At 43.5% G+C, this 24,902-nt stretch overlaps 1 protein-coding gene across 1 annotated transcript in view; it reads right to left on the minus strand.

The window, feature by feature from the left end:
* TRPM8 (transient receptor potential cation channel subfamily M member 8) overlaps positions 1-24,902 on the minus strand; it is a gene marked incomplete at both ends in the record, with an annotated part of 349,124 nt that overhangs the window by 53,302 nt on the left and 270,920 nt on the right. The window contains 3 exons of the mRNA XM_083349746.1: positions 5,873-5,964; positions 12,533-12,740; positions 18,302-18,414. Coding sequence (XP_083205872.1) covers positions 5,873-5,964; positions 12,533-12,740; positions 18,302-18,414 — 413 coding nt within the window. The remainder of the gene's footprint in view (positions 1-5,872; positions 5,965-12,532; positions 12,741-18,301; positions 18,415-24,902) is intronic.

The following is a 24,902-nucleotide window of genomic DNA, read 5'->3' on the forward strand; positions in this document are numbered from 1 at the left end:
GAATGGAGGAATACAGCTGAGACATCCCCAGTGACAGCGGACAGGTCAGATCTGTGACCATGGCTCTGGAGGGGGCAGCCGCTCGGTGAATGGTGACCCTGCATAACACACTCCCAGGCTCCAAAACTTCATGGAAGCTTTGAGGTGGAGATTCGAGGACCTCCTAGCTGACCAAAAAGCCAGAGAACACATCAAAACAATGAGGCAAGGTCATCACCTGGTGGCTGAGTACACAGAGGAGTTCAGAGATCTGGCATGCTGCCTCAAATGGCAGTCCTAGTGGGCCATTTCAAAGACTGGCTGAACAATGATCTGTACCATGTGTACATTGCCTGGGGAGATCTGGATTGCCTCCATGACTGGTACATCCTGGCCAAGGAAGCTGAGATCGACCAAGCCCCAACATGGAGATGCTCCCCCTCGGAGGGAAAACAAGAGGCGACAAAACCCCCCACAGCAACCTGCTTCAAATGTGGTAAAGAAGGGCATCAGGCTGCAGAATGCCATTTGAAAACTCCAGTGTGCAAGCCAGACCGATATGGTGGAGGGAAGCCTGGGAAGACCCCCCCAATGACCCAGGGGACCACCATGAAGAGCGCTGAGATCTTTGAGGTCCAATTCCCCAGGATCCCAGGGGAAGGAACTCCAGCCCTGACAGGAAAGCTACTGGACTTGCCTGACAGCAACTCCAAGGATGAACCCCTGGTAACTGGACCCACCTTGCCCCTCATCAGAAAAATAGAACGGTTAAGTCCAGGAATGCTGAGAAAAGTAACCCTGAAGGCTCTGTTGGACTCAGGTTGTACCTGTTGCTTAATAAGCCCAACCTTAGTGGGGAATATAGGGATTCCAGTGAGGAGGCTGAAGAAGCCAATTTCATTTGGCTAGCTAGATGGGTCCATCTCAGGGGGAATCTCAACTACCCTGGCCACACAGCCAGTAGAGCTCATGATGGGGGATCACACTGAGACTTTGACTTTTATAGTGACCCCCAGCATGGAGTGACCCCTAATTTTGGAGATGATGTGGCTAAGGAAGTGGAATCCAAGGATGGACTGGAGGACAGGAGAGCTGAGGTTTCCAAAAGAGAGGCTCACTGCATGGAGGGGGGGAACCTGCAGATCCAAGAGGAAAGGAGCTCTGAGATGGTAGCAACTGCAAAAGATCAGGGGTTGGAAACCGTACCCAAGAAATACTGGGATCAGCAAAGAATGGTCCAATGAGCTATCACCATCCCCATCGTCCCAGTGACTGTGCCATTGAGATCCTCCCGGGAGCCAAATTACCTAAGCCCAAAATGTACTCAATTACTCCCCGGGAGCTGGAAGAGTTGCAGAAATTTATAGAGAAAAATTTAGAGTGAGGCTTCATACAGCTCACAAGACCAAAAATGGCACGCCCAATGCTGTTCCACAAAAAGAAAGATGGGTCCCTTTGCCTCTGCGTGGACTATAAATCCTTGAATGCAATGTGTGAAAACAATCTACCCCTTGCCACTAATAAAGGACATGTTGGCTCACCTAGCAAAGGGGAAGATATTCTCAAAATTGGACCTACGGGAGGCATATTACCAGGTCAGGATTAAGGAGGGAGACGAATGGAAGACAGTGTTCAACTGCCCCCTATGGTGCTTCCAATTCAGTGTACTCCCATTTGGACTACAAGGGACCCCAGCTATGTTCATGCACTGATAAATGAGGTCCTTCAGGAGCACCTTTACAAGGGAGTTTTGGTGTATTTGAATGGAATCTTAATTTTTACTGAAATGAAAGAGGAGCACGTCAAACTAGTCAGACCAGTTCTAAATAAGCTGCGTGCTGCTTGACTTTATGCCAAGCTGTCAAAGTGTGAATTCCATAAGGAAAAAATTGACTATTTGGGGTATTGCATCTTTCATAATGGGATAGAGATGGACCCAGAAAAGGTCTGGGCGGTGCTTAGAATGGGCATCGCCACACACAAGAAGGCAATTGCAAAACTTCCTGGGGTTCTCTAACTTCTACTGACAGTTTATCCCCTCTTTCATGCAGATAGTGCTTCCCATTACCAATTTACTGAAATCGAGAGAGAGGGAAAGCCGAAATCTAGACAACCACTGAAATGAACTATGGAATGTCAGGCCACATTTGAAAAACTAAAAAGACTTTTCTCAGCTGAGCTGGTCTTAAAACACCCAGACCCAGAAAAACCTTTTGTCATTCAGGCAGATGCTAGTGACATGGCGGTAGGGGCAGTCCTGCTCCAAGAAATCTAAGAAGGCCAGTTACAACCTTGTGTATACACCTCAAGAAAATTTACAGAAACCAAACAGAGGTGGTTGGTATGGGAGAAGAAAGCCTATGCTGTGCCTTACATGGAGGCATTTCTTGGAAGGAAATAAAATCCCTTTCCAAGTGTGGACTGATCACAAGAACCTGGAAGCATTAAAACCCCCAAGAAAATGGTCCCCAAAACAAGTGAGGTGGTCCCAACACTTCCACCAATTTAACTTCACTGTCAAATACCTACCGGGGGGAAAAGAACTTCCTAGACGATACCTTATCAAGGCTGCCACAATACAGTAGTACAAAAACAGAGGTAGTCACCACATGGGCACAAGCAAAAAATCCCAAACCCCCTAGACAGTGCAGCAGGACTAGAGTTTAGACAAACATTGGAAATGGATGAATGGTTCCTAAATCACAAAAACCTCTGCTCAATGGATGACGGGCTGCCATGGGTGGGGGAAAAACTATATGTGCCTAAGTCCCAAAGACTAAAATTCATGCAACTCTGTCATGACTCAAAGGTAGCTGGACACTTGGAGTTTGTAAAAAAACTTCACTTAGTAAAGAGGCAGTTCTGGTGGCCGTCCATAAAAAAAGACATTGAAAGTTATGCAGCGAGTTGCCCCATTTGTGCAGCTGCAAAACGGAGGCAAGGAAAAATGCTAGACCTTCTACAGGCAGTATTAAGTCCATCAGCACCTTGGAGAGAAATTTCCATGTACTTTATTGTGGAACTACTGGAGAGTGCATCTGGAAATACTATCATTGGGGTGGTGACAGACTTATTTTCCAAAACAGGTGCATTTTATCCCATGCCAGAAAATTCTCACGGCTAAGGTCCTAGCCAAAATCTTTGTACAGCATATCTACTGATTGAATGGGGCTCTGCAATGCATAATTTCAGACAGGGGGAGGCAATTCATCTCTGAGTTCTGGAGAGCCTTCTTGGACCTCATAGGTACCATCCTTGGTGGAGCAGTGGGCTAATGCCTCCTTAAATAACACCAGCTGCCTGCAATTAGTGCAGGTTCGCATCCCACCAGGCTCAAGGTTGACTCAGCCTTCCATCCTTCTGAGGTAGGTAAAATGAGGACCCAGATTGTTGGGGGCAATCAAGCTGACTTTGTAATAATGCCGCTTGGGGTGTGTGTGAAAGCCCTAATAAGCAGGCATATACATAGAATGAAGGCTACTGCTAAGCTTGTAAGCTGCCCTGAGCCTTCAGAGAAGGGCGGGATATAAATGGAATTAAAATAAAAAAATAAAAAATAAAATCCAGGGCCTGTCATCTTGTCATCATCCGCAAACAAATGCGGGGACAGAATGATCAAACTCAGTACTAGAACAATACTTAAGGTGCTTTCTTAATTACCAACAAGATAATTGGACTGACCTGCTTCGTTTTACAGAAGTGGCTTACAACAATGCCGTACACCCCAGCATGGGTTATACCTCATTCCAGGTCGCAACAGGAGAAAGCTTTAATCCAATGCCTGAATTGTTGGCCAACGAACCCACCATCCCCACCTTGAAGGAATGGATCACACAACTCCAAAATATGTGGCCGGTAGTTATAAAAGTGCTAGATGAGGCTAGGAAAGCTTAGAAAGCTCTGGCAGATAAAAAGTGAATAGAACCTAAGCCATTTAAAGTGCGTGTGTGTGTGGGGGAAGTATACCTGTCCACAAAGTACTTAAAATCTCTACAGCCATCAAAGAAGTTAGGGCCAAAGTTTGTGGGACCATTCCTTATATTAAACAGTAATAGTAGAATTGGAACTCTCAAAAACATTAAGACAGGTTCATCTGGTATTTCACTGTAGTTTATTAAAATGTGAGCTAAGCTCATCCTTAAGGCCAGCCACAGTTCCTTCTCCTCCACCTATTATGGTGGAAGGGGAACATTTTGAAGTCAAGGAGATCCTAGATTCTAGGAAGCACCAAGGATCAACACAATACCTGCTAGCTTGGAAAGATCTCCCATCTTTCCAGAATGAATGGGTTCATAAAAGACATGTCAGAGCCCCCAGGCGGCTAAAGAAATTTCATGCTCAGTATCCTGATAAACCTGACTAACCCTTATCTTTTGTCTCCCCGTTATTATTTTCTTCTTTCTCCAGGTGGATCTCTCATTTTTAAGGGGGGGGGTGGTATGTCAGAACCCTCTCTTTCTATGGGCATTAGGGTTTCTGTTCTCTTTCGTGTTTTGCCATTCCTCTTGGAGTAGGGGAGCTCGGGGTTGCTACAGTGTATTTCCTTTGCTTTGTTTCTTGCTCTATCGTCTTTGATGTTTCTTCCTCGGGGTGAGAATGGAATGTCCTCTGGCCATCTACCTTATCTCCCAGTGCAGAGAAGACCTAACAGCCTTGGAAGCGGTGCCTTATCGCTCCATTCCCACAACATTTTCACACCTGTGGATTGGCCTATTTGAATCGTCCAAATGGACAGTTGGGACAGGGTTTTCATTGTCTCTTTTAAACTATTGATTTATGCGGGAAATCCTCAAATCCTACCTTCTACTACTGCTGTCAACACCTTCCAATAAAAGTTCCTTTTGAAATGATGTTTCAAGAGTTCTGCTTTCTTGGGAGGCTTAATTGAGGCATTTTCTTACAGTTATATTTCTTTCTATCACTCAGGGTTGATGTAAATATCTTGATGTTTGAATCTGAAAAAACTCTTGTAAGAAATGCCCGAGATACAGTATCTTATCTAATTTCCAAGATATCTAATTAACAGAATAATAGAGTTGGAAGGGACTTTGGAGGTGTTCTAATCCAACCCCCCCCAGCAGGAGACCCTGTACCATTACAGAAAAATGGCTGTCCAATCTCTTTCACTGTACAATCCAGTGTCCAACATTTTAACAGACTAATAAAGTAGGAAGGGACTTTGAAGGTCTTCTAATCCAACCCCTGCTCATGCAGAAGACCCTATACCAGAGTTCCCCAACCTTTCTGGGTTGGCCTGGATGGAAAAGGAGGAGCAGAGAAATGTGTGAGAAATTGGACTCCCACAAACAAGAGGGGGTCAATCTATTTTCCAAAGCACCAGAAGGCAGGACAAGAAGCAATGGATGGCAATTAATTAGGGGAGAAGCAACTTAGAACTAAGGAGAAATTTCCTGACAGTTAAACAATAAACCTGTGGAATGACTTGCCTTCAGAAGTTGTGAGTGCTTCACCACTGGAGGCTTTTAAGAAAACATTGGACAGCCATTTGTCTCGAATGGTATAGATCTTCTGCTTAAGCAGAGGATTTGGACTAGAAGACCTCCAAAGTCCCTGCCAATTCTGTTGTCTTATTCTGTTAAAATGTTGGAAAGTTGCTTGTACACTGAAAGATAGAATAGTAGTTTCACAATGCACTGCTTTCAGCCACCTAATAAAAAGCCAGTATTCCATGCCCATATATTTCTCTCACATATTCTTTGCCTTGGAAATGAATTTCAAAAGCAGTAACTTTTCTATCTGATTGAAAATTAATGATAAAAACTGCAGAAATTTTCAATATATTACTTGTTTTTTACATAATTACTATAGCATATTTTAGTTCCTCTAGCTATGAACTCAACAGAACTATTACTGTGAGTCAACTGAAACATACCTGAACACAATTCCTGATATGAAGTAGAAAATTCCAAGGGTGTCCATAACATTCCATAAATCAGAAAAGTATTTATTCCCATTCATATACCACTAACAAAAAACAGAAACAGAAAATTATATATCAATAGAATAAAGATAAGTAAACAATACCATGAGCTCAAATATTTATGTGTACTAAAGAGGAAAGACATATTTACTATATTTACTGTATCAAGATATTTAATTTAAGGAAGTTGGTAAGAAACAAAGAAAAACAAAAAAAACATGAGATATGAACAGTTTGACTTCTTGAGTGTTTTGTTATGTGATCTACACTAGTGTATCACCAATTTCACTAATTTTGATGGATGAGGGAAAGTGGATACTTTGAAATTGCTCTTGACTTTCTTGCCTACTAGGACAAAAATGCATCATTGTGGCATAACTTCAAATGTGGTATAAAAAATTGCATTTTCTTTTAATCATGTCTTTAAATGTTAAACCACATGGTATTATAAAAGCCTAATAAAACAAGTGCTTTATTTATAGAATGTGTACTCATTGTCCAATTAATCCTATACAATTCTTTAAACCAACTGCCATATTAAAATTGTCAGATTCACTAGCTGTTTTAATTTAACCTTAATCAGATTTTTATCTGATTATCTTCACATAAGATAGATTTTATCTATATTTGTTAGTAAGGATGGGTAAACATTCAGCCATCTAGTCAGGTGGCCCTCTCATAGATATCAAGTTCTCACTTTATCAATCAATCACAATAGAGTTGGAAGGGACCTTAGAGGTCTTCTAGTCCAACCCTCTGCTCCAGAAGGAAACCCTATACCATTTAAGACAAGGGCCTATCCAGTCTCTGAGAATGCAGGATAGAACAAAGCTTGTTTTTTCATATTCTTATGATTTATGTTCTTATGCTATTCTTGCTTGTAATCTTGGCAGGATAGGCAGATAAGGATCTCTTGCTTGATAGGTCCAAAGGAATGATGTGCATAGGAAGACATAGACCAGGGGTGTCAAACTCAATTTGATTGAGGGCCGTATCAGCATTGCGGTTGCCCTCAGGGGGCCGGGTGGGTATGGCCAGGGTGGGCATGGCCTACTAGGTGGGCGTGGCTAGAGTGTGTATGGCCTACTGGGTGGGCGTGTGCAGCTCTACATCGCTCGCATCAAGGGTGCCTATGGGGGCCTGGGCAGGAGTGGGACAGATCTGGGTGTCTCTGGCAGAAGGAGGGTCTCTGGGCCAGGGCCAAGGCAGTGGGGGCTGTTCCCTCACTGTTTCCAGGATGGCTTCGCGGGCCACATGAAACCACTTCGTGGGCCGGATCTGGCCCCCGGGCCTTGTGTTTGACATGTCTGACATAGACCAATAAAGTCAAGAAATCAAAGAAAACAAACTGGTACCCCTTCTGTGCACAGTGACTTTCCCAACACTATATATGGAAGCAAGGCAAGAGAAATAAATGGCTGGAATGAGAACCAAGGGGGAAAAAGTCACCTTTTATTAAATGCATTGTGATAATCTAAAAATTCAGTACCTGGATAAAGCATAACACATGGTATATAACCATAAAACTAATTTGTTTCAAATTGTAAAAATAATACCAGAATCTAGAGATGGTGGTATCCAAAATCTATTGTAGGGTATTTTTTTTTGGGGGGGGGGGCAAAATCACAGCAAGAACTATGTCAAACTACTGAAAATATAAAATATCCACCCTTCCCTCCTTCTGTTTATCTCCTCTTTCTCCTCCATTTCCACCCTCTCCTTCCCCATTTCTATGGATTTGACCAAATGGGGAATGATGAATCCCTTCGATTCAGTGAGATTTCTGGATTTATATCTCTAAACAAACGTAGAAGTTACGTCCAGCACTGATCATCCTCACATGCTCCATGTTGTGTGCCATCTCCCCATACATAGCAGAGAAATCTCTGCTCAGAAAGCAGCAAGAAAAAACACTCCGTTTTACCAAATTGGGAGCAGGTGGTGGTGGTGGTGGGAATCCATTCAGCCCCTGCCTTCCCTGGCAGAGGTAGCAAAGCAAAAATGTTCCCTTTCACCAGAGGGGGGTGGGATCCATTCAGCTCCTGCCTTCACTGCCAGAGATAGTAGAGCAAAAATGCTCCTTTTTACCAAAGGGTGTGTGTGATCCATTCAGTTCCTGCCTTCCCTGGCAGAGATAGCAGAGCAAAAATGGTCCGTTTCACCAAGGGGAGGGGGATCTGTTCAGCCCCTGCCTTTCCTGCCAAAGAAAGCAATCTCTACTCAGGAAGCAGCAAAAAAGCAGTGTTTCTCTAAAGGGGGGAGGGGGAATCCACCCTTTGCTTTCAAATTTTGCTGCTTCCCTGCTTCTTGTTTGCCAGTAGTCTCTGAGTGATTTTTGGTTTGGCAGGCTGCCTAGTTGGCTCCACGTCCAGTTGATCATGGCGATTTGTTTTGTGCCCACCTGGTTGCACTCACCTGGCACCCCCTAGGTAGCCATACTGACATGGTTGCATCTACTTGGCCATGCTTACCCACCCGCCCCAAGTCATCCACACCTTATCTTTCGCATTGACACGACCACGACCACGACCACCCACCCATGCCCACCTGGCATCACTCAGATGGCCATGCCTAGCCGGTCATGCTCCCCTGGCTGAATCATCATAGGCATCTGTGGGTGCCTTTTCAGTGATTTTTTTTTACATATTTGGGGTTTGGTATAGTATAGTTGCATGTTGTCCAAGGATGTATTTAGTTGATGATAGTTTGTGTTTGGATTTTGTTTCTTATCTTGACGCTCCTTGTGTCACAAGCTGTTCTGTACCAGCCTGCTACCGGCCCTGCAGCAAAAGCAGGGACAACCCCTTTACAAACGGCAAGAGGCTGGAATAAAGCCTGCCAAATTTATTAACATAAACCAGAGCAAGACAAGACACCAACCATGAAACAGGAGCTATGAAACAGGAACTATCCAAGCGGTTGCCTTCAGCAAACCAGCCTTCCCACACATTCCCCTTAAATACAGTTCAGGGCGTGGCCTCTCTCTGCCTCCTTCCGAGGTGCCCCATTGCCTTCCTCTGTTTACTCCTGATTGACTGCCTCCTGCGTCGGGCATCCTTGAACAGGGCCAGCTGTGGGTCATCTTCATCCACGCTGTCAGGCTCACACAGCTGGGTCTCCGTCGTGACCAAGTGGGAGGGGCCCGGCTGAGGGCTCTGCGGAGCCTCAAGGCCATCATCAGCAAGCTCTTCAACACCCCCTCCTCGTCCGACCCAACTGCCGAACCCACAGGCTGACCCTGAATCACAACACAAGCAGCAAAAAATTATTTTAGATTCTCCAGAGTATGTATTTTGTGTGGGTTTAGTGGGGCACTGATGCTCCTTTTGCCGAATTAGTTTAACTTGACAGTCTCAAAATTCTGGGCTATATCCAGAATCTGAGCAACTGCAGCTCTTAGTCTGGACTCATCACCAAACTGATTCTTCTCTACCAAAACTGATCAAACTCCTGACTCTATTGACCTTATGCCATGAGTACTCCTAGCTATCTAAGAGTTATCACAGAATTACTAACAAAATAGAACCCCATAGGCAATCTCCCTAACAATTCATTTTAACCACCATGGATGTTGAGGCACTATATGCCAACAATTCCTACAAAATGTAGTTCAAGCCATTAACCACATTATCACTGAAGCCAAAACAGCATGTCATGTGTGGTTTTTTATTCACCCATAATGACTTCACCCTTAGCAATGTCAGTCCTCCCAAGTAAACTAGACTGGAAATATAACTAGATGAGTAATTCTATAATATTGCAAGGCTACACTAATAGAATCTCCCAAGTGTATCTTGAATGCACAAATTTCCTGCCACCACTTTTAACTGTCTGAATTATTATGGTGGGTCCTTTCCAAATTACTTCCTCTGACCATTGATCCATTGGGGGCTCCTGCTCTTGTTTGTTTGTTTCCTAGGCAATATATCTTTCCCTTGTCCCCCAAGGTCATTACAAGCAGTAACATGTCCATGCAAATCAGCGGCATAACCACTGGCAAATGAATATGTCCTCAACATGTGCAAATCTTCATGGCTCTTAAAACAGCACTTTCTTAACTGTCACCACTTGAAGCCTTTATGAATCTCTCATCAAATTTCATCATGACTTCAACAACTTCTATTTCACCATCAATTTCTATAGACCTATCTATAGAAGCTCATTTCCTTGATTTTACCATAAAAATACACAATAGACACATAAATATCATATCAAACATTGTCATGCATACCTAATGCTTCCAGCTTTCACCCAGTAAACAACACCAAATCTATCAGCCAGGCTTAATGCTACAATCACTTTTACTTTTTGACAGAGATGTTCAAGAATACCCAATAAGATAAGTTTATCAACAGATAAATCAATACAGTAGAACCAAATCAATTCTCAGAAAGAATCTATTAAAAGACAGACCACAGAAACAGAACAAAACACACCACTTGTTGCCTCTTACAGTTTATAACTCAAACTACTCAAATTGATTATGATTAAGCTACAGCTTACACTGGATGATGATACTGCACTTTCTCAGGCTCACACACAACTATCCAACTTGAAGCAGATTCTCAAAAACAACAAGAAACAATGGGACAATAATGCCAACATGGGAATCAGATCCTGCAACAAATTTAGATGTATGCATTTTAATAAAATTTGTTAGTTGGAAAAAATTCTACCATAAAGAGATGGGGAAAAATTGGAATTTTGTTTACTATATTGATGGCAACAAAAATCATATGCTCAAAAAAGGAAAGAGGCATCAACTCCCACAATGGTAGAATGGATTGGAAAGATAATGGTATTGGCAGATACGGCAAAGTTAACTGCATATTAAATGGGGGGAAATGTAAAAAGTTTTTTTTTTCCATTTGGAAATAACTTCTGGACTTTCTGCTCAAAAGGATAAAAAAAATGAAACTTTGATTTTGAGTTTTTATGATTAAGCCATGGTTGTAGAAATGATTAGTATTTACAATTTTAGATAAGTAAAATGTTGATATAACTGCATTATGTATCTTACTGCACTGAAAGAATTTGAAAGTCATTGCTTTTTGCTTTCTTCTTTTTTTCCTTTCCTCACTTTAGTGACCCTTCCCTTTTCCTTTCCCCCTTTCCTCCCCCCTTTTTCTTTTGTCTTTATTTCTATTTGTATTTTATATTAAGAAAAAACTTTTAATATATTTTTTAAAAAAGATAAATGCTACCGGACCTGATTTTTAGCCAACTCAACTTTCATCTTACAATACCTACAGAAACAAACACCTCTTTATTTCTGATTAAAGACACACCTCTTCATAGTGGCATTTTCTTTAATTGCATCTAAAGTGGATTTATTACACAGAGCTCCCCCAGAACCACTTTTTAATATTTTTTAGAAATCACAACTCATCTAGAATGTAGCAATGATGGCCTTACAGTAGATGTATATTATATATCTTTCTGACACAATTCAAAGTGCGGTTGATGATTTTAGAAGTTTTCAAGGCTAGCTCTATGTAATAGGGCAAATCCATTTCTGTCATTTAACATCCACTACTGTGGAAGCTTGTATTAGTTGATGGTTTTAGTTCCAAATACAATTCTTTGGTTGCTAACTTATAAAATTCAATATGGCTTAACTAGGCAGAACCAAGTAAAATCAACTTTATCAGAAGGTCAGTGTGTGCTTATTAAGAGTATTCTCATATTGACAAATCCAATGAGAAGAATGCAAAGGCAGGCATTGGTGGGGGGAGGCTCCCCTTATATGGGACATCTATAAAGGTAAAGGTAAAGGTTCCCCTGCACATGCCTGCTAGTCATTTCCAAATCTAGGAGCTGGTGCTCATCTCCGTTTCAAAGCCGAAGAGCCAGTGCTTGTCCGAGGATGTTTCCATGGTCATGTGGCTGGCATGACTAGACGCCAAAGGTGCATGGAATGCTGTTACCTTCCCACCATAGTGGTCCCTATTTTCTACTTGCATTTTTATGTGCTTTCGAACTGCTAGGTTGGCAGAAGCTGGGACGAGTAACAGGTGCTCACTCTGTTACACGGCACTCGGGATTTGACCTGCCAAACTGTCAACCATCTGACCGACAAGCTCAGCGTCCTAACACACTGAGCCACCGCGTCCCTTAAGGGACATCTATACCAAGGGGCAAAAATAGCCACTTCCTTGATGGTATTCTGGAGGCTTATGAAAACATAGTTATTCCAAAAGGATTTCAGAAATCATACTTACCAGCATGATTTTCATCCCGTGCTGGCTCTAACTACAGTATATTTAAGCATTTTTACCCTAATTTTATTAGTTTAATTCTAGCTAGAACTGTGAATTCTCAGTTCCAAACAAAGCATAAGTAAGTTTATGAACTAGGAAACTAGTTTATGAACTAGGAAACTTTGGAAATTGTGGCAAATCACAGTCTCACTAAAGATATTAATTAAACTACATACACAGCCTATGACTTAATCTAGACAGCATTTCAAAGAATTTATTGGAAACACTGAAAATCAAGATGCAATGAGGAGAAAACCATTAGATTTGAATGTCAAACAACTTTTTTGAACTTGGAATAATCATCCTGCAAATAAAACATTGTTGATTTCTAAGCACTCCCTACTTGTCTCACTTCATCACAAAGCAGGATGAAAACCAGCACATAGAGAATCAGTTCCAGCAGGGTAGGCTCTTTTTGGAAATCCATGAGCAGGACGTAGGCAAATAGAAGGAGAAAAGCAATGTAGAACATGACAGTCCAAGAGAAGACCACAAATGGTGAAGTGAAGAACCATGCATAGTAGAAGACCAACTTTTTGCTCCTTTCTATTGGCTTTTTCCTGAGTAAAGGAAGCAAATAGTGTACAATAAATTAATTATTCTTAAATGAGTTAAGTTGGACTGGTTAGCAAAACAACTTAAATTTAAACATTAAACTTAACCACTTAAATGTACATGTGCACGTATTATCAAACTATTCTTAACTGATTTATCAACCAGGGGGGCCAATAGCAAAACAGATACACAATATAGCTTAGTTTCAAACTACCTGATTATTTAGGCAATGCTTTATAAAGCTAGAGTCATCTAGAGGGGAGTTCTCTACACCAAATTTATATAAATATTAATTATTATGAAAACCAGTGTGGATGGGGAATGGAGAGTCTCAGGTTCTAATCTTCCCTCAACAACAGAAGTTCATTGGATGACTTAGAATCAGAGAATCATAGAGTCTATGAGAACAGTGAGAACAATAAACCAGTGCAATTGCTTGCCTTCAGAAGTTGTGGGTCCTCTATCCCTGGAGGCTTTAAAAAAGAAACTGGAAGCCATTTGTCTGAAATGATACAGGGTTTCCTGCTTGAAAAGGGGTTAGACTAGAATAGCGGTTCCCCAACCTTTCAATCTTGGTGGCCTGGCCCAAAGGGACATGTGAGTGGCAGGTACACATGCATGCAATTAGCTCCAATGGTGCGAGCATAGTGCACACACTCATCCTCCAATCATGCAAATAGAGCTTCACATGGGAGCAGAATGTGATTGTGCTCACATGCAAAACTCCACTTGACTGAGAGGCAGAGGAACTTGTGCTCATGCACAAAGCTTCACTCGTGTGAGTGGTGGGCGCTCCATTCATGTGAGCTTCACATGTGAGCACAAGCGCCCTCCACTCATGCAAGCACAAGAACCCTCTGCTTGGGCAAGTGGAGCTTTACATGTGAGTCCAAGTGCCCTCTGTTCAAGTGTCCTCCACTTGAGTTAGTGGAGCTTTGAATGCACACTTGCTCATGTTTGCCCATTTCTCCCACAGCCCAGTTTTGAACAGTAGTGCACTGTGGCCTGAGGGTTGGGCTAGAGGACCCAAGGTCCCTTCTAACTCTGTTATTCTGTTATTAATTATAGGCCTGGAAGGAACCTTGGAGATCTTCTAGTCCAACCCCCTGCTCAAGGCAAGAGTCCTTATACCATCCCGAACAAATGGTTGTCAAATCTTTTCTTAAAATCCTCCAGCAATGGTGTATCCAGAACTCTGGCAAGCAAGCTGTTCCATTATTTAATCATTTTTACTTTGGGCCAGTCATTCAGTTTTACTAGTCAATCTACTTTACAGGATTGTCTACTTTAGGGACAAATAGGAGGCTTTGAGTTTCTGAATGAAAGGCAGATATTAATAGAACATAAAATAGAGTTGGAAGGGACTTTGGAGGTCTTTTAGTCCAACTCCCTGCTCAAGCAGGAAACCCTATACTATTTCAAAGAGTTGTCCAGTCTCTCTTTGAAACCCTCCAATGATAGAGCACTTACAACTTGTGAAGGCAAGCTATTCCATTGATTGATTGTGATTACTGTTAGGCAATTTCTTCTTAATTCTAGGTTGCTCTCTCCTTGGTTAATTTCCAAACATTGTCTCTTGTCTTGCCTTTTGATGCTTTGGAAAATAGTTTGACTCCCCTCACCTTTATAGGACCCGATCAAATATTGGAATAGTGCTATCATGTCACCCCTAGACTTCCTTTTTATTACTGTAGACTAGACTTACCCAATTCCTGTTAACATATACAAAGGTATGTTAGCTTCCAGCCCCTTAATCATTTCTGTTGCTCTTCTCTGCACTTTTTTCAGACTCAACATATTTTTTATATTGTGGTGACCAGAACTGGATTCCAAGTGTAGTATTACTAAGGATTTGTAAAGTGGTAATACAACTTCACATGATTTTGATTCTATTCCTCTATTAATGCAGCCTAGGATTGCATTGATTTTTTTTGCTGCCTCCGCACACTGTTAGCTCATATTTAAGTGACTGTCCACTAAGACTCGAAGATCCCTCTCACAGTTACTGGCATTAAGAAACTATACATTGAGTACCATTTGTCAGCTAGTTACAAACTCACCTGGTGGTGGTGCTGTCTATCCCACATTTTACTTCCGTATTTTCTGGCATATAAGACGACTTTTTAACCCATGAAAATCACCTCAAAAGTTGGGGGGTCGTCTTATACGCCCAGTCGTCTTATACGCCGGAAAATCAGCGAGCCCGGGAAGGCACACCCTCCCCTCTCACTGTGGAGGAAGCAGGGCAGGCTGGTGTCTGGCGGGAGCCAGCAGGGCAGTCCTGCGCACGCGCACACTCCCCAGCTGTTAAGGAGCACTCCTTAGCAGCTGGGGAGCGTGCGCGTGCGCAGGACTGCCTTGCCGGCTCCCGCCCGATGCTCTTCCCTCTTGAGGCAGCATCGCTCCCCGGCTCCTAAGGAGTCCTCAGGGATGCTGCCTCAAGAGGGAAGAGGGTCGGGCGGGAGCTGGCAGGACCCAAGAGTAAAATAACGGCCCTGCTAAGATCTCTATCTGTCTTGTGCACACATATTGGATATATATTAATGCTTTGATTATGATTTAGTTAGCATACATAACATTGGATCTTGCTGGCCAGACCGAAAATCCATTCAACCTGTTTGTATTTCTCTTGGCGTTTACCATATGCCGAAAAGTTCCAAATTTAGTTATTTTTCTACTGCGATTCCAAATCTTGGAAGAAACGTTTTCCGGCTCTTGGCTGTGAAAGGAACAGAAGCTACCGCATCCTGTGCTAACTTTCTAATACTGATTAGCTTTCCTGGAGAAGCAAACCTTCCGTTCCAGCAAGATCACTACAGAGCGGGTTAGAAGACAAGACTCCAGCAACAGCTAGACTCCTTCCAAAGATCCGCCTAGATCCCGCCAACAATGTTATTTTCCGGGTACACCCAAATTCCCTTTTAGCACCGGGGAGGGGAGGGTGGGAAGAGATCATTGCTACTTTCTTCCTCCACTGTCTCCCTAACGCCTTCCCACAGCTCCTCCCAATAATTCTTTGGGTCCTGATTTGTCCATTGGACACAGGAAATTGATCACTGCCTCTACTTCCGTCGCTGTCCTGAAACCGAGAGTCGTACGAACAATCTCCCTTTAATTTGTTTATCCGAAGCGGCCTGTTGGGACGTTGTGTGAGATTCATTTGGACGGTGGAGCTCAGGCTCGAAACTGCAGGCAGTGATGCCTTTCTTCTAAAACCTCAAGAGGGAAGAGCATCGGGCGGGAGCCGGCAGGACCCGACGCTCTTCCCTCTTGAGGCAGCATCCCCGAGGACTCCTTAGGAGCCGGGGAGCGATGCTGCCTCAAGAGGGAAGAGCGTCGGGCGGGAGCCAGCAGGGCAGTCCTGCACACGCGCGCACTCCCCGGCTGCTAAGGAGTGCTCCTTAACAGCTGGGGAGCATGCACGTGCGCAGGACTGCCCTGTCAGCTCCCGCCAGACGCCAGCCTGCGCTGCTTCCTCCACAGTGAGAGGGGAGGGCGTGCCTTCCCGGGCTCGCTGATTTTCCGGCGTATAAGACGAAAAATCTTGAAAATCACCTCAAAAGTTGGGGGGTCGTCTTATACGCCCAGTCGTCTTATACGCCGGAAAATATGGTAGCTTGGTGAGAAGTAGGTTGTGGCCTACTTTATCAAATACTGAAATCTAAGTATATGATGTCCACAGCATTTCACTGATTTACACTTTGTCGAAGAATGAAGTAAGATTTGTTTGGCATGATCTGTTTTTGACAAATCCATGTTGGCTTCTGATTATAACCTTCTTTGCTTCTAGGTGTTCACAGATCTGTTGCTTGATTATCTTTTCCCAAATCTTCCCAGATATTGATGTCAGGTTCATTGGGCTGTATTTTCCTGGATCTGTTTTTCCCCTTTTTTGAAGATGGGGACCACATCAGCTCTTTTCCAGTCCTTAGGTAGTGGTTCTGAAATCACATTTGCCAGTTTCTTCAGAATTCTGGGATGTAGTCTGTCAGGACCTGGTGATTTGAATCCGTCCAGAGCTGACAGGTGTTTCCTTATCTTACTTTTGCATGTTTTAATTTGCATTCCTAACCTGTCATTTATGGTTCTATTTTTGATAAGTTGAGTAATGTTTTCTTTTTGTGTGAAGACCAATGCAAAGTATGAATTAAGCAGTTTTGCTTTCTCTCTACTGCCTTTTACTTCTTTGCCATCTCCTCCTGTTAGTTGTTTCTTTGATTTTTTTCTTGAATAAATGTTTCATTTATTGTTTTTGACATTTGTTGCAAGTCTTACTTCATTCAAAGCTTTGGCTTTCCTAACTTTGTCTTTGCAGGTTCAGGCTCTTTGTTGGTATTCTGTCTTAGTTATGTGTCTGTCTTTCCATATTTTGTACTTGTCCTTTTTCCCTCTCTTAGTTGGTCTGAGAATTCTTTATGCAACCATGCTATTTTTTCTTGGTTTTCTTATTTTACTTTTTTAGTGGTATTGAACTAGACTGGGCATTTATAATTGTTGTTTTCAGAGTTTCCCATGCTTCTTGATTTGATTTTCACTTTAAGATTTTCACCCATGGGATCTTCCCAAGCTATTTCAGAATTTGTTAAAATCAGCTTTTTTAAAATCTGAAACACTGGTTTGATTATGTTCTGTTGCTTGTGTCTGTTTTATATTGAATTCTAATATGACATGGTCACTTTCCCCTAAGGTTCCTGTAACTTCAATACCCTCTATCACTTCTCTGTTGATAAGAATTAGGTCTAGTATAGCTGTCCCTCTAGTTGCCACCTCTACCTTTTGGGTAATGAAATTGTCAGCTAGATTGCTCAGGAATCTGTTTGATTTCCCATTTGTTGCAGTTTGTCTCCCAGTTGATGTCAGGGTAGTTAAAGTTCCCTATTACTACCGTGGTATGTTTCCTACATAAGTTAGCTGATTAGCAAAAAGTTCATCTATTTGTTCTGCTTGGTTGGATGGCCTGTATAAGCATTTATGTTCTTCTTGGCTGACCCTGGTTTGCTTCCTATATCTCCTACTTTGCATCTGGGTTCTTCTTATAGTATTATAGTTATTATAAATATTATAATAAAATATATTGCAATAATGATAATAATGATATAATAATAATAATGATATAATAATAATAATAATAATAATAATAATAATAATAATAATAATAATAATAATAAGCTAATATAATAACCAAATAACATTTTCAAGAATTGTAAACTTATTTTCTAAGCAACTACATCTGTTTTTTCCTAAGGGTAATAAACCATAAAAGTGAGAGTTAGGTTGGTCTACTGGTTAAGGCAAGAGGCTAAAAACTGGGATACTGTGAGTTCTAGTCTCCTCTTAGCCATGGAAGACAGTTTGGTGATCTTGGGCCAGTCACACATTCTCAGCCCCAACTCACCTCACAGAGTTATTGTGGGGAAAATAATAATGTGTACTAGATATGTTCAACCTCTCAAGTTGTTTACAAAAAATTATAAAGGCAGTATATAAATTAAATAAATCAAAACAATTTACAATTACATTCGCTCACATATGCAAAAAGTACTTCACAATAAAAAAAAAATTTTACCTGAAGGAAATGAAGCCACACCCTATTAAAGGGAAAAGGAAAAGGCACAAAATGATCTTCCAATTTTTGGTGTCTCTGGAAATTTCCCCATACCATTGTTTGGAAAGAAAATTCTGAAAGATAGAATTATGAAATCATTTGGGCTTTATATCCCTGATCTAGTCAAATGCCCTAAATTTTCAATAGTAGTACAGTGGTATGTATACAATGCTCTGAATAGTTTCTGTAGAATTCTACTATTGAAATTAAGCAGACTAACAGCCAAATATATAGCTTATTTTTATTTTTATTTATTTATTTATTTTATTAAATTTATATACCGCCCTATTCCCGGAGGACTCAGGGCGGTGTACAGGGAAGATTAAAGCAAACATACAATAATTAAAATCAGATTAAAACAATTAATTAAATAAAGTCCCCGAAATTTAAAACTAAAGCCTAATAAAAATTAAAACCCCTCAGCCTGGGCCAGACAGCTCATTTGCATGTTTTGAATTATAAATTGTAAGATTAGCGAAGGTAAAAAATTGATCTTATATTGGGAACGTTTGCCCTGGCATAAACAATAGACCTGAGCCCTGAACAGGTGCGAGGAGCAGTAAGACAAATTCTCATCCACCATTGCCAGATGGAGAAACACAGTGATTATGACTTAATTTTTTAAACACCAGTTGATTTATATACATTTTAACTAATCAATTAAACCTACACAGATTTGCATATAAAATTATTCTCAACATTTTTTCTCATTTAGAAAATGCATATATATGTAATGGAAGGCAGAATGTTAGAAGTAATACTTTTTTAAAAGCAATTTCAGGGGACAATTTCTAGACATTTATTCAAATGAACTGGAGTTTGTTGAGGGAGATCAAAAGGGAAGTTTTTTCTTTTGTTCATCTGAGGAACATGGAAAATAAAACTATTCTCATGATTTGGAGAGTTTGTGCCATTATTTATCTGCTCTTTGAGAACAAGAACTACATGCACTACAAGTTTTTAAAAATGTATTTAAATAAAAATGTACATACTAGAAATCCCATCATTTCTTGTAGTACAATGATGCTAATTATTTCTGTCTTTTTCATGTATGTTCTGATCCTTTCAGGTTCTTTTGCAATGCACTTCTCCTGGACATTTTGATATTTTAACTAATTGTAGAAGAATTCATACCAAATAAACAATTGATAGTAGCTGAAAATGTTGAACTGGGAAATAAGCAACACTTTCAACATGCCATTTTCAGTTGAGGTAAGACACACTCCCCCACACATGCTGCAAGTGAAAGCAGACTGCCTTTCTGGAAGAGAAGATAAAGATACTAGAAATGAAGCAATTAAATTTCTGTCTGGGTATCAGACAGCTGAGGAACTCTTGAATTAGATACTGGAAACATTTGCAGAGGGCAATAATTTCAAGAAGCCTTAGAAAAAACAAGAAAATCTGGAGAGGGGATAGACACATTAAGGAATGTAATAGTGTAAAAGGAATCAATTATTAGCAAAAGCTCTTTTTCCTTAAAGCTTCAGAATAAATTTCTGAATCTTAATTTCAAAATAATTTCCTCATTGATGATGTTTTTGGACTCCTGAACAAAAAGCAGCTGCAGCTATAGCAACAGTCCCCAACCTCTGCCAACTGCAGTGGCAGCAGGAAGGAAGAAGATAGTTTGGTTCGTTCAACCTAATTCCTCACATGAGCTTTGCACACTTGCTTGCCATTTGAGTGGCCTGGTTTCCAACAAACCACAGACCAATAGCAGACAAAGGATTGGGGACACCTAAGCTGTAGGATCTGAAGAAGAAATTTCTGATTCTCTCATAAGAGATAGATGGTAATAAATCAAGAACTAGAATTGTTTTGTTAAATATGACAAATATGTCAAAAACATAAAATCTTATTAGTCAAATTAGCTGCAAAAAATAATTGCTCAGTCTACAGTCTCTTCAATTATGTTGATGTAACATATAAAACAATATGGTTCTGTGTCAGACTATCAAATCAAGAAAGAGAAAACTCCGATGCCAACGGGGAAGTTAAGAAAAGCAATTTTCACCACCCAGAGTCTCTTTGAGAGTGAGATGGCTGGTCTCTAACTTTGATAAATATTTTTTTTAAAAATGTATACCTACTAGGTTTAAAATTGCTGCTAAAAAGTGAAATATTTAGGAATGTTTTCAATAAAAAACAACAAAACTATATTCCTAAATAATTATTTATGAACTTGGAAATGTATAACAGACGTTTCTAGATTAAAGAAACTAAATTTGTCTTGGTTAGGAAGAATTATGACTCCCTCAACTTGTCGCTGCAGTTTTCTTGACAAGGTTTCAAGAAGCCATTGCTTCTTTCATAAATCTGAAAGAAAGTGTCTGACCCACAGTCACCTAGCTGATTTTGTGTCTAAGATGTAACTAGAGCTCACAGTCTCCTGGTGTTTAGCTTGATGCCTTAACCACTACACTATACTGGCTAAGGCACCAGGATAAAAACCAGGATACAGTGAGTTTTAGTCCTACCTTAAGCAGTAATCAAGATTGAAAGCATTGAAAAAAGAAACAGAAAAAAAGAGGAAAAATTACAATAGTAAAAATGCATATTCTACCAAGACTAAATTTTGTATTTTAAATCACTGAGTGCAATGGCTCAGTGGTTAACGAAGCTGAGCTTGTCAGCTGAAAAACTAACAGCCCAGATTCAAGATCCTGAAATGTTGGAGGTGTGGCGGTGAAGATGCAACGTATTTTCATATATGGTGGACCTGTAAAAAGGTTAAAGCTTTTTGGATTAAAATGTGGTGGAACATGCAAAAGATATTCAAAAAAAGGATAAAGTTTTGTCCGCAACTGTTTTTACTGGGCATTATTATTGATACTACTGTTGTGGACACTAAGCTGATGTTGAACTTAATTATGGCAGTGAGACTTTTAGTAGCGCAATATTGGAAGAAGGAAGAACTGCCGACTATAGAAGAATGGACTTTAAAAGTTTCCAACCTGGCGGAAATGGCAAAGATCTCTGCGTACTTGAAAGACCAGTCGCAACAGAGATATATTGTGGAGTGGAGAAGATGGATTGATTATATCCAGAATAAATTTGGGACTAAAAAGTTTCATCTAGCATTTGAATAAGTATTGATGTGATATTTAAATTGCTTGTAGTTATTTTATAAGAGTTAAAGTGCGATAGATTTAATATGCTTGTATTTTTATACCCTGTATTTTTCAGCCCCCCGTCCGACGAGCCACCAAAAAGAATGAATCCGGAATGGGAGCTGGTTCTCCTGAGCCACGTTTATTATCCTCACACAGTTGCTCGAAGACAGACGAAGTCAGCGTTGATTCCACAGCACAATCAACGCTGTTAAATAGCCGGCAAAGCCGACACCCACCACCACACCCTTAATTGCTTCAGCACGCCCTCACCCTACTTAACTACCGCCTCCCTTGGTTCCCACCCTTTGGCACCCGACCCACCACCATTGCAGCCGGTAAGCCACCCCCCAGCCCAAACCACCCTCCTTTCCCCCAGAGCTCCGCATATTTTCGTCTCCCCCCTCAGGTCCCCAGACCGCCGTGAGTTGTGTCCTGAGCCCCTCCCCGACCCGCTGGTAGTCTCCGCCACCTCCTGAGCCACCCTGGCGCCCGTCCTTGTTCTGCCGCTCAGGCGCTGGGCAACCACCGGCTGCTCCACCGTACGGCTGCTCCCCGGCCTTCTGGTCGGCCCCGGAGGCTGCTGGGCTGCGTCGGCATCCGCGCCCTTCCCTGGCTTGTTCCCGGGGCCCGGCGAGACGCCCTGTGGCCTCTCCAGGTGCCAGGCGGGTGGCCGCTAAGCCGACTCGGCAGCCGCACTCCTCCCCGGCTCGTTGGCTGCTTCCGGGAGCCGGTGGGTTGGTCCGCGGCCTCCCCAGCTGACAGGCGGGTCGCCGCTGCGCTGTCTCCTCAGCTATTCTTCTTCCTGGTTTGTCGGGACGGCGTGGGCGCTGGCGGCCATTTCCGGAACCCGGTAGCTCGTCGGAGAGGCGAGGACGCTGGCGGAAGTCCCTGGAGGCCGGTAGGTCGCTCCGTGGCCTCCCCGGGCGTTGGGCGGGCGGTTGCTGGGGTGTTGCGATGGCCGTGCACTGTCCTGGCCTTCCGAGAGACCGCGGGCGCCGGTGGTAGATTTCGGGGCCCGGCGGGTCGCTCTGCGGCCCCACTGAATGTCGGGTGTGCCGGGCCCGACATGCCGCCCCCCCTACCAAGGGTCCTCCTGCAGATGTAGAGAGCAAAGTCACACAATCATTCACCCCGCATACACCACCGTTTCCCCTACCTCCCGGTCTGTTAGGGTGAGCACGGTGGAATGCCCGAACTAAGCGTGGAGCATGGACGTCTCCCCGCGACACCCACGTTGCCTCCTCCACCGGGTACCCCTTCCACCGAAGGAGATACTGTATGGCGCCCCTCCGCACCCTGGAGTCCAATACCTCCTGCACCTCGTACTGATCAGCATGTACTGGTCCGGGGCCCCCCTCCCCAGCCGCTGCAGTGGCTGCGGAAGCAGGCTTTAGCAGGCTACTGTGAAATACTGGGTGGACCTTACCCAAGAACGTCGGCAACCGCAGTCGCACCGTAACTGGGTTTACCACCTGCACCACCCGGAACGGCCCGAGGTACTTTGGTCCTAGCTTGCGGCACGGGACCTGTAACCGTAAATACTTGGTGGACAAGTAAACCAGGTCCCCCACCCGCGGTGTAACAAAAGGCCTCCGTTTCTTGTCTGCCTGTGCCTTGGTCGCAGCGGCGGTCCGATCTAACGCTTCCTTTGCAGCCCCCCATGCGGCCTTGATTTGTCGCATCCATTCCTGCGGTGAGCACGTAGGCCCCTCCTCCTGGGCGCATTCAGCGAAGGGGACGAATTCATGGCCGGTGACCACCCGATATAGAGAGAAGCCAGTACTGCTATGAACCGCATTATTGTACGCCACTTCGGCGAGCGGTAATAGGTCCACCCAGTCAGTCTGCTGGAAAGAAACGTAGCTCCGTAGATACCGTTCTACGGCGGCGTTGGCACGTTCTGCGGCCCCGTTGGTGCTGGGGTGATAGGCCGTACTCAGCCCCTGCGATGAGCCGATATGATGCAGGAAATCTCCAAAACTGAGCCGTGAACTGCACCCCTCTGTCTGAGATCACACGCCGCGGCACTCCATGCAATCAGTACACTTGTGTAAGAAACAGCCATGCCAGCCGACGAGCTGATGGCAATCCCTTACAAGAAACAAAGTGTGCCTGCTTGGAAAACAGGTCAACTACTGTCCAAATGACGGTGTGACCCTTGCTCTCTGGGAGGTCCACGACAAAGTCCATGGCTATGTCTTGCCATGGCCGAGTCGGGTCAGCCACCTGCTGCAACAGCCCCAAAGGCTTCCCAACTTGAGGTTTTGTGGTAGCACAAACATGGCAACGCCGTACATACTCCTCGATGTCACTCTTCATGCGGGGCCACCAGAATTGACGGCGTGCCAGATGTAAAGTTTTCACAAACCCGAAATGTCCCGCCTGCTTGGTGTCGTGACAGCCAAAAAGAACCCGTGGCCGCACAGTTTCAGGTACATACAATCGTGATCCATGCCACGCCAGGCCTTCCCGCATAGTCAATAGTCCCGGATTACTCCGTAACCAAGCGTCCTCCTGCAGGGCCCTTTGGATTGCCTGGTTCAAACCCTCCTCTGTCACCTGTCCAGCGCTCTCTGTACCAACCCCCTCCTCCATCAATGTTGGGATGAGTGCCTGCACCACCTCCTCCCTCTTGCTGTCAAACTGCGGCATGCGGGATAAAGCATCCACCAGAAAGTTCCGTCCCCCCCGGCACATACTTCAACACAAACCGAAAGCGACGGAAGTATAATGCCCATCGGACGTGCTTAGGCAACAAGCGGCGAGGGGTCTGTAGGGCCTCCAGGTTTTTATGGTCCGTCCACAGCTCGAATGGACGGGAGGCTCCTTCCAGGTGGTGCCGCCAGGTCTCCAAGGCCCAACGGACCGCAAAAGCCTCCTTCTCCCACACCGCCCAGGCCCGTTCAGTGGGAGTCAGTTTCTTGGAGGCATAAGCGCACGGCCGCAGGACCCCGGAACTGCTCCGCTGCAGGAGGACGGCCCCAAGAGCAACATCGCTCGCATCCGCCTGCACTATATAGGCCAGGTCGGGGTCGGGGTGTCGCAAAATGGGCTCCTTAGCGAAGAGGGACTTCAATTCCTCGAATGCCCGCTGACACGCTGTGGACCACTCCAATTTAAGCCCTGGTCGTGGGCGTGTCTTCAGTTGTCGTGTGCGAAGGAGATCTGTTAACGGTAGGGCGATGGCCGCAAAGCGTGGGATGAACTGTCTGTAGAAGTTGGCAAAGCCGAGGAAACTTTGCAACTGTCGACGGGTCCGTGGAGCCTGCCACTGTTGAATGGCGTGTACCTTTCTGGGATCCATCTCCACTCCTGCTCCCTGAATCGATCAAAGCCCTAACCGCCTGTCTCTGCCCAGACAGGGGGCTCACCAGTACCACTGGGAACACGAAGGGACACACCGGGGCGCTTACCATTGGATCCTCCTCCAGCTCCAGATCCTCGAG

This window comes from Vipera ursinii (genome assembly GCF_947247035.1).
Source record: "Vipera ursinii genome assembly, chromosome: 1".
NCBI lineage: Eukaryota > Metazoa > Chordata > Lepidosauria > Squamata > Viperidae > Vipera > Vipera ursinii.